Genomic DNA, 12003 nt, shown 5'->3' with positions numbered 1-12003 from the left:
TATGAGAGACAGCATCAAAAGCCTTGCTGAAGTCAAGGTAGATGACATCTGCTGCTCTGCCCCCATCTAGCCAACCAGTTATAACATCATAGAAGGCTATGAGATTGGTGAAGCATTATTGTCTTCGTCCCTCTGCAGTTATTTAGTGTTAAGCCTGGGCAATTTTTGTAAATCCGGGGTTAAATGAACTTTAATGCCTACTCAAACTTTGTCTGTGCAGCTCCTGGTAAATCCAGATCTGAGCTAGTCCAGCCAGATGGTTAGGGGTGGGAGGGAGGGTAGCGTCAGCCTGGAGCGTGGCATCTCATGGGCTTTGCTTCGTCTCTGCAGACAGCCGTCAGTGGAAGAAGTCACTGGAACGATGTTGAGAAGGTCTGCACATCTGTCAACCTTAGCAAAGCCTGCAAGAAGTACGAAGAACTAGGTGGGTAGAGGTGGTCTTTCTGGCTTTGTGTAGGGAGCAACGGGAGGGACTGGTGGAGCGAGAGGATGGTGTGGATTTTCTAGCTGGAGCAAAGTGGGGATGTGTGAATGCAGCAGAAGATACATGGAAGGTGCCTGGGGTTCCCTGGGGCATACTGTAGTCCTTGGCTGCCACCACATCAGGGACGAAGGGCATTTGATTTCCCGTTGTCCTAAAGCTTCCAGCCAGGGAAATGGGATGTCCATTAGGGACAGGGCTGGGATGGTCCAAACGGCAGGATGGTCACTGGACAGCGGTGCTTTCCAGAGGAACACTTGTTTAGTCAGGAGAAGGAGAGACAGGTAGAACTGTTGTTAAATGAAGTAGAACCAAGGGTGAGGGTGCTTGTCCTGCCGTCCGCCGCAGCTTTCAGCAGGCTCTCGTCAAGCTGATGCTTCAGCCCGGTTTCCTTCCTGCAGCTCAGAGATAGCCGCCTGCCACGTGGTTCTGCTTCAGAACTTTTTTCCTAATGAGGTTTCTGATGGGGCCTTAATAAGGCTTTGAGCCTTTTAAAAGCAACAAGACTTTTAGTCTGTGTGAATATTTAGAAGCAATACCTGTTCATTCTTGCTTAAGAACCGCTGTTTTGGCAGTCAGACACCCAGTTCTGAGTAAACAGAAGGGGTTTTTTAGTTCCTCTTTCCTCGTGTGCTTTGTGTCTGGCAGATGTGTGGTTTGTGAGCAGAGTAGTCGTGGCAAACGGGTGATCTACCAAACAGGAGACAGCTCCTACATGCCCCACGGAGCTCAACATAAACCTCTGTCCCTCCTTTTGCTACCCCATCCATGAAGCCCGTGCAGACAACCCTGGAAAAAAACCCAGCAGGAATTACTTTCTCACCTCCTCTATACGTTTTGCGTTGGATGTTTCTGCACTAGTTCAGGAGCTTCGCTTGTGCTGCCAACGCTGCGTGTTTCGTTCAGGGGGTGTCCTCGGTTCCGCACTGGGGAGAAGCTTCTGCTTCATGAATCTCTTCCTTCCAAAAAAAACCCGGTCCCCTTGATTGTCTCCGTTGGTTTTCACATTCAGCAGTTTTGACCACAGGATGTCACTGTAATTCCAGACACGGCAAAGCATCTCCAGGTGGACTGCAGGAAAGGCCATGCTGGAGAGCTAGAATTTTCTCATGACGATGGGGCAATGGGTTTTCTCCTGTTTAGGTCCTAAGATAGTTAAATGCCCTTTGCTGCTATGTTTGGAAAGCAGCTGGAAATTACTCAGAAGTTGACTTCTGTCTCTCTGATTGAGTTCTTTCCGTGTAGGTTGGCACTGGGGAAGGAAACGGTATCGTACTTCCCATGACAGTGGGGTCCTGCTGAGAACTGCTGTCTCTGGGATGCATTAAGGGGTGGAGGGACCACTTGGGTTCCTACCAGTGGCCCAGAAGCCTCAAGTGATAACAGCTTTCTTTTGTTACAGCCTCAAAGACAGAGTGTCTCAACTTGACTATGACGGAGGTGGTCAAAAGGCAAAACTCCAAATCCAAAAAAAGTTTCAATCAGGTAACTCAAATCACGGTGCGTTTACATTTGGTAACAGGATGTCAGCCTGACTCAGCTGGGACGGAAGCAGGGCAGGAGACGGTCACTCCCTGGGGGATCCGTTTGCTGTTGGCCAGCAGGCCTGCCTGCGGGGGGATGCCCAGCTCCCCTGCTCCCCTTCCCTGATCAAGGATAACGCACTGAGCCTGGAAGCTCCCTCACTTGGACTCTTTTTCTATCAGCAGATCAGTGTGTCCCAGATAAAAGTAGACAAGGTCCAGATTATCGGTCTCCAGTCCTCCTTCGCCGTCTGCTTGGACCAGGATGAGCAGAAGATCCTGCAGAGCGTAACCAGGTAGGAACCTCAGCCTGGCCAGCTGCTCCTGGGATGGTGCATTCTGTGTGTAAGGACTTGTCCATGAAGCGTGGGTGGCCAACGGGGGGACAAGGTCCTGAGCACCATTGTGGATCTATGCCAGATGCCCAAGCTGAGTGACATTAGCTCTGAGCTCTGTAGTGCAGCTGAGCGCAGGTGGGCTGGATGGTCCTGCTCAGATCCCAGCAGTAGTTGAGCTTCGTGACTGCCACGGTCTAAAGGGTGGTCCCCAGGTTATATTGCCTCCAATGGGAAAAGATTTAGGATCTTATTTCTTAAATAACCCTAAAGAGAAGGGTTTTACTTAACTTGTTTGTTGCACAACTCAAGGGGCTAGTGGGGAGAGTTCAGTGCATAAAATGGAAAAGGAGCTACTTCCCTCTCCCAAAACTTGAGGGGTGCAAAAGTTCTCGTTTTCCCTAATGTGTTTCAGAAATTAGTCTTTGTGGATGTCTGCTCTACGTCCCAGTTGGAGCCAACTTAAAGGACCTGAACTCTCAGCACTCAAACTCCAGTCCTATAAAAGACTGCACTGATTCCTGTTTGTTTGCAGATATTTCTGCTGCACCTGAGGACACACACCTTACGTAATCTTGGTTTCTTTTTGTTCCCCTGCAGGTGTGAGATCTCTGTGTGCTACAAACCCAGGGACAGCGATCTCTTTGCACTGAGAAGGTCCTCTTTGCCTCCCCAGGACCCCTCTGAGTTTCATTCTCTCCTGTGTTTACCCATTGCCACCTTCAGTGGAGCACTGCCATAGAAGAACCCTGTGTCGTCTCACCAAACAGTGTCAAACGCCAAAACAGCCTCAGGAAGAGGAAGCTGACTGTCCTCCTTTGGGCTGGAGACCCATCTGTTCTTGTCCAAGACATACTGCAGCCTGAAGTATTGGCATAGGGGCTGAGCTGCTCCTGGTCTGGGCTTAGCCCGTCTTTGGGAAACGGGAACATCGGTGGTGTGCTCTGGCACCTCTCAGGGTTCCTCAGCAATGGGGGGAAGTGGTTTCCTTGAGATGTCCACCTGGTTCAGCAGACTGACAACACCTGGATTGAGAGGTCAAGGCAAGGACAGGGATATTTTCCTGTCAGCAAATGGTCTTGTGGCTGTATTTGACAGTGACTGCAAGGCCAGTGTGGTGTGGGGGGAGCTCACGGGGAGATGTTTTGGAAAATGACTGTCTTTGGCTGAGTGGTGGTAGGTGGCCTTCAATGCATGCAGAGATACAGACTGCCCAGCCAATGTCCTGATGGCATTTCACCCGTAACAGGTGAAGGATGCTCAGGACAGGTCTTCAGGGATGGGGACAGGCTTCCTCAAGGTTTGCTTTAAATTATGAAGGTTGGGCGTCTTGCAGAGAACCAGTGCAGAGCAGAGCAAGCCAGCTGAGGCCCAGAAAGAGCCCAGCATGGCTTGTAGGCTGCTGCTTGCGTTCCAGTGAATTGAGTGCAATAGGCCATACCAGGGCACGGACAGCTTGTCATGTATACCTGCGTTTACTGTAAACCCAGGACCTGCAGGAGATCAACTTCCAGTTTCTGCAGGACTTCAGAGTTCACCCAGGAGATGTATTCCCTGTTCAGCCCATGTTCTTGTGTCCTGCTCCCCAGCACTCTACGCTCGAGACATCCCAGAGGTTGAATCCTCAATAGTTGCTTGAAATACGGCGGGACCCATGCTCACGCTCGTGGGAGGGAGGGATGTACTGGGGAAACCATGAGGATTGCCTGAAGCTCACCTGAAGGGGCAGTTTTGCTTGAGAAGGACCCAGCACCAAAAACACTAGTGACGCTCCCAAGCGACGGTAGGATTTGAGATTCCCCCTGCCCTGCAAAGAGGCTTTATGCCCTCCTCCTTCTCTCTGCAAGGCTCTAGGTACAGAACGGTGCAATAGTTGCGGGTATTTAGAGGTATTCTGACCCCGGGAGCAAAAAATGAAACTGGAGAAGCCTTGCCTTGTTTCATAGCCCTCAAGCTGTTTCTCAGTAGTTTTTGGTGATTGCACTAATGATAACAGGCAGAAGAACATGCTGCCTGCTGCAGGCTAAAAGGATCTCAATGCCGAGGATGTGTGCTCCCTGGAAAATGTCTGGAAGGGACCCCAGATATGGCTGGGGCGCTGCAGGGTTCAGCCATGGCGTGATCAGTGTGGGCTCCTCGATCCTCCAGAAAGCAGGACCTGGTTAGCTCTTAGTAAGAACAAGGTTGGGCTCTTGTCCCCAAGGGCTGGTGGCACAGCGGCGGTGTCATTTGAGGCTGAATCTGCCACGAAAAGGGCCCGGGGGCTTCAGTTGTCTCAGAGGAGCGTGGGTCAGGCTTGTCTGCTGGATTCCTCCACATCCCTCCTGGAAGTGTTTTGGGGATCCCTCCTGTGCTGGCAACTCCGATCCTGGCCCCGCTGTCTCTGTTGTGTGGGGACATCTCAGGTGAAGAAGGTACCAGCTGGCCCTTTGGTGCCTTCGGCAGCTGCGGGTGCAGCTTCTGCCAACGGCCAGAGATGAGCAAAAATAAGAGGTGAACACGCTCCTGAGGCTTCTGCGCTTCATCCTTTTACTTGAATAAACCATCCCAAGGATGGTGTTGTCTTGTGGACTCCAAGAAAAGACCCTTGTGCAGGGCGAAGCATGACTTGAACATACGTAGGCGCCCTGGCTCCGCCGTGATGCAAAGCCAGCTTGGACTCCCGGCAAGGACCCACCTTCCCTGGCCACGCGCCGACTCCGGGAGCACCCATCTCTTCCCACCCGCGTGGAGCAGCGTCCATCCCTTGCTCGCGGCACAGACTTCGACAGGGACACCAAGACGCTGCCAGGTCGCGGTGGGCTGTCCCGTCTCACGGGGTGCCTGCGGGGCGATGCAGGAATGCACGCTGAGGTCGCTGCTGTGCGCTTCTGCACATCAGTATTTTAAGTCCAGTGGGCTCCAGGGATCAGAAACAGATTTTAATAGCTCTTTGCACGCACTTGGAAAAAGTTTTCCCACTGACTTTTCATTTCTCAAACAGGTTTGTGTACGTCTTCTCATATGGCGCTGAAATTTGACAGCTGGGTGGTTTTGGTTTTTTTTTCTTTTTGTTCAATACTTTAAAATAGCACCTTATCCTGTCAAAACATTGCTATTTATGATCGTGATATCCGTGGCTAAATCTATCCCTGCCACTCTTAATGATATAAACCCCTTTGTTTCAGCTGCCCCTGCAGAATTACTAGAGAAGAGAATTTCCATCTCATAGAGGAAAAACAAGCACAAACTCTAGGGACTCATAATCCTGGCTGAGGTTTTGACCTCTGATGCTTTCTGGAAACTAAAGAAGTTCGAGGTTCTTTCAGGTCATCCTTGTGCAGCCTCACCAAATCTGTGTAACGTCTGTGCCGATCTGTAAAATACCGTTCGAGGAACTTTTAAAGGTAACTGTAAAATATTAAATGTCGATTTATTTCGAATACAAGTACAGCGTTTGAGTGGCGTCATTCCTCAGCAGGCAGGAGGCGCAGGAGGAGGCTCCGTGTCCCCACGAAGAGGGCAGGGAGCACCCGGCTTCTTTACGGAGCGGCTGAACCTGAGAGCAGGAAAAGGCTCCTATAGTCATTATATTCACGAGCTTGGTCCCGGAGGGCATGACATGGAGACCTGCGGTGGTTAATTGAGCTGCTTCTGTTCTGTGAGTTAAAAAAAAGCAGGTTTTGAGGCTGTAAATCCACAATTGGTTTCCTGCTGGGTTAAGGAGAAAAGAAACGAGCGGAGCTTGTGTGTGCAAGGTGAGATCTGCGCATACCCTTCCCTCCTAGGAGGCTCCTTGACCTTTGCGGTGTTGCTTTGCAGAGAAATACGAGTTACGCCGAGAGCTGAGCTCCCGGGGCCACGGGCAAGGTCCAGCCCCGGCACGACGGGCGACTGTTTGGGGTCGGCGGGTTTTTTGCCCAGCAGCCGGGTATCTGGGGTATTTCCAACTTGGAAATCCCTTCTGCGTCTTTGGGCACGCAGACTTTGCAGATGGAGCTGTTGCTACTGAAAGTAGTCTGAAATATGAAATGACACTTGCAAATGTTTAACTGTCTCCAGTGTCGCCTTCTCTTCCTGTGGATATTGGAGGAAGGAGGCTTAGTCGGTAGGTGTGAGGGCCAACGCGTCGTCATCAAATAAACAACGTGGGAAAAGTCATTTTGGCTCAGGCGAGCCAAACCCCAGATGAGAATAACTTTTGTTAATCAGCACTTTGTTATGTATTAGCTATCAAGTTTTTTCACTCTGATTAGAGAATAACAAAAGGTGTTTTTTAAATAAAAAGAAAAGGGTCTTTTGAAAAGGCAAATAGAACTCAAAAGGAAAAAACTTTATTTTCCAAGCTGGAATGATAATCTGCTTTTGTTTGTTCTCAACAACGAAAAAAAAAAAAAAGCCCCAAACCCTAAACCACAAATCCCCCTTCCCTGTTCTTTTCTTTTTAAAAAGAAAAGTGGAAAGAGGAACACGCATGCTTAAATCCAAAGCAGAAAAAAGGTACTTTGTTCTAAAAACATGCATGACGAAAGGTTTAGGATCAGGGCTCAAGTCTGATCCTTGAAGTGCCGCATAACTGAGGGTTTTGTTCGTGTAAGTACAAAAGATTTAGCAAACAGCTGCTGATAAAATAAGCAAGGCTGGGCTAAGGCTAGACCACTTAACAAAACTAGTTTTGCCTCTTGTAGATATGGTTAAATCAACTCGACGGAGATTTTTGCAGCTCTCTCAGCATCTCACAGGGTCTGTGGCCCCTCTGCGTCTGTGAGGGACGGGAAGAGAGTGAATAAGGTGTATTCGACGTTTCAGGCTGGGAACACCAACTTATATTGACTTCCTGAATTCTATAGGTTACACCAAAAAACAGTGCCTTGGGTTTTTGGTACGTGTTAACTTACCAAGGTGCAGTGGTGGTTTGAGATGGTCCCTGCTCTTTCAGGGGTTGCCATTCCACAGCCACCTCAGCGGAAGCTGCAGGACTCGGCACAGCTGGAGTGGGACATGCTCCACCACCGGGGAGGTGGGAGGTGGCAATGTGGTGTGGGAACGCACTGTGGGGTGTCTTCTCACCCACCCATCATCGGTGGTGACCCTCCATCCTCTGGTCTTCTCCAATGGCACTTTGTGCATAGGTGCTCCTTCATCTTTATTGGTGTGATGCCCACAACTTCACCTCGCCAGCACAAGGAACATCCATCCCAGTGTGGATCCTTGCAGCAGGTGCCAGCGTGCCACAGGTGTTGGTTGAGAGCCCAATCTGCCACCCCGGAGCCACTGTGGCTCAGGGCTGGCAGGGAACAAAGAGCTTAATGCAGGCAGGCAGCATCAGTCAGGTTGCTCAGGGTCCAGCCAAGGTATGAATCGCTTCAAGGATGGAGATGTTCTAGTGCACGAGCTGGAGAACAACATAAGCCACTGATCATCCAGAGAAGGGGTCCTTAAGTGACCGATCCTGATCCGATGGCTAATTGGGAATACAGAATGAGTTAGCATCAATAGGCAGGAATGAGATTGTCTGTGCTGGATCCACAGCAAGACACTCCTCTGAAAGGTAAAAAAAAGCAGGTGCCATCCTCTTTTGGCAGGTAGGGCAATAGAACACACCTCCCATGGTCTAAGTAGGTCATCATGAGGTTGTCTGAATGGAGACACTGCTGTGAGGCATGACATAGGATGGTGCGCTGGCACAAAAATGACCCAAGCATTTGGCTGGCGATGGGGCTCTTTACCTTCACCCACAGGCTCGCGCAGCCCGGCGCCTCTGCTCCCTTCCTCGCGCTCGAACAGTTGTTTGTCAGCTGTGCCAGGGCAAACCTTTCTCTTGAACTTTTCCTTCCTGCCACGTGTGGTTTCGTGGGTGGCGTTTGCAGAGAGAGACCAGCGGACACGGGGGATGACAGGGGATGTGGAAGCCCACAAGGACCTGGGCATTGGGGTCACGGGACCTGACTTGGGCTTTTTCCAGGGGATCTCTTACAAGGAGGTATTTCATCTGCTCTCTCAGTTGTAGCAGGAATAGCAGAGAGCAGAGTCAGGCTTCCCGGCAGCTCTCGGTCTCCACGTACCATTACAGGATAAGGATTAACGTGCCCAGGGTGTCTCCTCGGTTAGAGGTCACTGTCCCCTCCTTTCTGTCCCTCTGCTGCCTGTCTGCTCCCGTCCCTGCATCTCAAATTACCTTCCGCCGAAGCGGAGGTACCTGGGGACGGCTCGGGGATGGCTGGCAGCGAGCCCCGAGCTTGGCTCCCTGCCTGCGGGCTGGTGACGGGCAAACCGAGCCACGGCACGATGGCCAAAGCCACCGCCTGTGCCGGCGACAGGATCTGCCTGACCTGGAGGGGGTTATGGAATGACCCACCAATAATCCAGCACTTTCAGAAGAAAAGGGAGAAGCAGAAGAAAATCCAGGGAATACATTCTCCTGCCAAATTCCCTGCCCTAGTTCCCCCTTGAGGCTGCAGGTTTCTGGGCTGGTACGTCGGGCTGTTTCCCATGTGCGTGATTTAGCTGCTCTTCCAGGCTGCGGTAAAGTAGAAAAGACTGGAAATTTCTGTGAATTTTGCCAATTTCTTAAGGGTTTGGCCAGCATCCATGACTGGAAAGGGCACCCGACTCCCTGTTTGTCCCGGGGCTGACCTTTGCTCAGGACTAACGGGAGCGAAGCCGGGCAAGTGAAACATTTCTGGGCTGCAGGCGGCTGTTTATCTCTCTTGGCAATGCCTGTGGCTCCACTCTCCTTATCTTACTTGTGCTAATTAACGAACAATTAAAAGTTAACAAGGCTCCCCGTGCCTGCATGCGGAGTTTTCCTAGCAGGGAAAATTCCCTCAAGAAGAGTAGCGGTGCGCTAACGATGCGAAGTTGCATAATTATCAATACCTTCATCTGCAGCAGGAGTCCTATGGCCCGTGTGCCTGTGCCAGGGGAGCGGGGTGGGCTTGCCTGTGCCAACCCCACGCTCACTTTCTTCCTCGGTGCCCTCGTGATCCCCTCTCCCCTCCGTAGGCACCTCCCCTGCCACACTCGCAGGAAGAAATGCGAAAGCGAAAGGCTTGTAGCCAGAGCAAACACGTCCCAAAACTGAAATCCAAATCAAAGCAAGCATGTAAAATATTTTGTGGTGTTTACCCAGCTCTAGGATAACCTAGACTTGGGTTTGATGGCATAAAACTTTCTGGCCAGCAACGGGCCAGTGCAATGCAGCGTGTTTAGCTGGTGTTCCCACCCCGGAGAGGACCTGGGGCAGGGTGGCTCAGCCAGTCGAACACTCTCTGGTCTCACGAGGACTAGTCCTGCTTCTGGCTGTGTCCGGAGACTTTCTAGGAGACGCCAATGAACTGCAGGCTGAGGCTTTGCCCTTGTAATCAGAAATCTGTGGATGGCTCTGTCAGGATACCAGGACCCTGGGTCCTCCACTGGTCTACTGGGAGATCTTTGCTGATGGCAGGCCCTGTCACATCTCCCAGGAGGGGGCCGCTTGGTGCTGCCCCTCTGCACTGCCCGTGGGCACGGGCTGGGTGCTGAGCTGCAGGGAAAAATGAGACCCTGAATCATCAGTACTTCCCCTGCACAGCAGCGCGCGTTTTTTCCCCTAGCTTGTCTCTGTGTTGACTTACCGTCAACGGCGGTTCAGGTTAAGCCACTTGAGGACAGGATGCCCTTGTCAGAGGTTCCTAGAAGAAAGTTCAGCCCATTAAGGGCTTTTTTTGCCCAGGTACCCAGCTGAACTGTAATCCTAAAGCTGCTGATTGAATTTTTGCTGCTGTTTTAATGGCGCACTGGGTGTAGGAAGCGATGGGGTAGCTCTAGTGAGGAGCTAGGGCTTTTCAGCCATTCCCTGGGAGATTGGGCAAGGGATGAAAGAAGGGATGGAGTGCAGACACCATCTCATATCTCTGCGTGCTGCAGACCATCATCAGACGCCTTCCTGACGTGGACTGGGCAACTGAGAGGCGTGTGGTTCTGCCGAGATGTGACACACTGGAACCGGCACGAACAATCTGGGTAGGGGTGAGATTGACCGATAGCTGAGATTCCTCCTCTGTTTAACTTCACAGCCATCGTGAAAGGAAATACGTGCTAATCTTCAGCTAGAAGCCAACCTCTTCCCGTCCTAAGGAGCCGTCTGTACTTTTAACATGCGACTCGAGCCTGTGTGTAACCAAGACCATTGCAGTAATTGTGACAGTCCCTCAGGCCAAAGACAGCCCACAACTGGGGGGGGCAGAAGGTTGGAGCCTTAAAAAACTGGGGGGATGCTGGTTTTCATACTGCTTTCTCTGCTTGTTTGCTGAAAGAAGAGCAGAAGAGTCATCTATCCCAATCGGAAACTGTCCAAAGAAAGACACTTTGGTGAGGAGAAACGGTGCCTGTAGCCTGGGCTGGGTGCAAGCAAGGATGGAGATGTTTGGTGACTTGCCTTGTGCACCTGTGGCAGTTTTTGTGGGACCAAGCTGAGGTGCTCCAGCAGCCTTCCCATGCTCTCCTCTGCCCCTGGGATGCTCAGGACAAATTGTTTCTTACGTAGTGAGTGAGCAGCCTGGTGGGCTGTGCGATGAGGACTGGAGCTCATCCTCGTGGCTGGGTTACAGGTCCCCTTGTCCCCTTCCAGCCCCACCTTGGCCGTGGTGGCTGGGTTGAGCAGTGGGGTCCTTCTCCCATGACATGAAGCATGGCCAATGCAGGAGGGAGGAACAGGCTGAGCCTACATTTCCCTCCATCCCTCTCTCCCCGGGCCCGGCTCTTGGCGACCGTGTGAATATTTAGCCAGAGGTCTCTGGGTGGAGATGGGCACCCGCAGGGCGGATGCGGCCCGTAACTCATCCTCTTGGCTGACGGGCAGAGTGGGCGTAGCTAACGGCTGTTGATCGGTGATGGTAAAACATGGCCAAAAGGAGGTTGTGATATCTTCGTGTTTCGCGCTTTCTCTCAGAATGTGTTTACAAATAGCTTAAGATAGTGAGAGACGGTTTCCGAACTCCCCCCGGTGTGACTCGGGTCTCTAAATATGCAAGCTGCGGGACTCGGGTTTGTGGGAGTTGAGTTGCCTATTAGTCATTTTAAAGCCTTTGAATACCCCTTGCGCGTACAACCATACCAGGAAATACACATCACTGTATTTATCTGTCTGCCTGCTTATCTCTATGGATCAATGAATCCTTGGTCTAGCACACGCAGTCAGCTTGTGTGTGTACGTATGTGCATGTCTGCGCTGTAATGTGAATGATAAAGGCAGCACAGAGGTGGGTGGATGTGTACTTACACACTGCACATTCCTTTGTAGCATATAAAATACTTCCACGTGCTTTGTGTGGTAAGAAAGTACAGATGGGTGTGCGGGTCGGTGCGCAGTGTGAATCTCCGCCTCTGCCAGGTGTATCATTAAGTATACTTAATATATACATATATTATAAAATAATTATAATAATATAAAACAACATAAATATAAAAATTATAAAATAAAATATATGTTACAAAATGTAGATTGATATGGTTTAGTTATTAACATATAACCCGGCCGGCTAGAGCAGGTAAGGTACACGTGCGTATGTATGCTCTTTATGTAAAGTTTCTCTTTCAATAGACACACGACAACAGAAATCTAAGCACCGCCGTGCTCCGCGAGCAGCCACAGCCAGCCAGCGAAAAACCTCTTAAAGTGTGAAGGTTTTGCTCCAGCACACGC

The 12003-nt window shown here is 50.9% G+C and overlaps 1 protein-coding gene across 12 annotated transcripts in view; it reads left to right on the top strand.

Annotated features, from left to right (window-relative positions):
• PIK3R5 (phosphoinositide-3-kinase regulatory subunit 5) overlaps positions 1-11638 on the top strand; it is a 73753-nt gene extending 62115 nt beyond the window's left edge. For 9 of the 12 annotated variants that reach the window (XM_054222074.1, XM_054222076.1, XM_054222075.1 and 6 more), the window contains 4 exons: positions 331-424; positions 1884-1966; positions 2188-2300; positions 2940-10355. In XM_054222074.1, the coding sequence (XP_054078049.1) occupies positions 331-424; positions 1884-1966; positions 2188-2300; positions 2940-3081 (432 nt within the window). In that variant the 3' untranslated portion in view covers positions 3082-10355. Of the gene's footprint in view, positions 1-330; positions 425-1883; positions 1967-2187; positions 2301-2939; positions 10356-10375 lie in introns of those variants that run through there. The other 3 variants (XM_054222081.1, XM_054222073.1, XR_008469455.1) reach the window with 2 other exon arrangements.
• The last annotated feature ends 365 nt before the right edge of the window (positions 11639-12003 follow it).

This window comes from Rissa tridactyla, chromosome 15 (genome assembly GCF_028500815.1).
Source record: "Rissa tridactyla isolate bRisTri1 chromosome 15, bRisTri1.patW.cur.20221130, whole genome shotgun sequence".
Taxonomy (NCBI): Eukaryota; Metazoa; Chordata; class Aves; order Charadriiformes; family Laridae; genus Rissa; species Rissa tridactyla.
The sequence above is the reverse complement of the archived record's forward strand: the minus strand, read 5'-3'. Positions and strand labels throughout refer to the sequence as shown.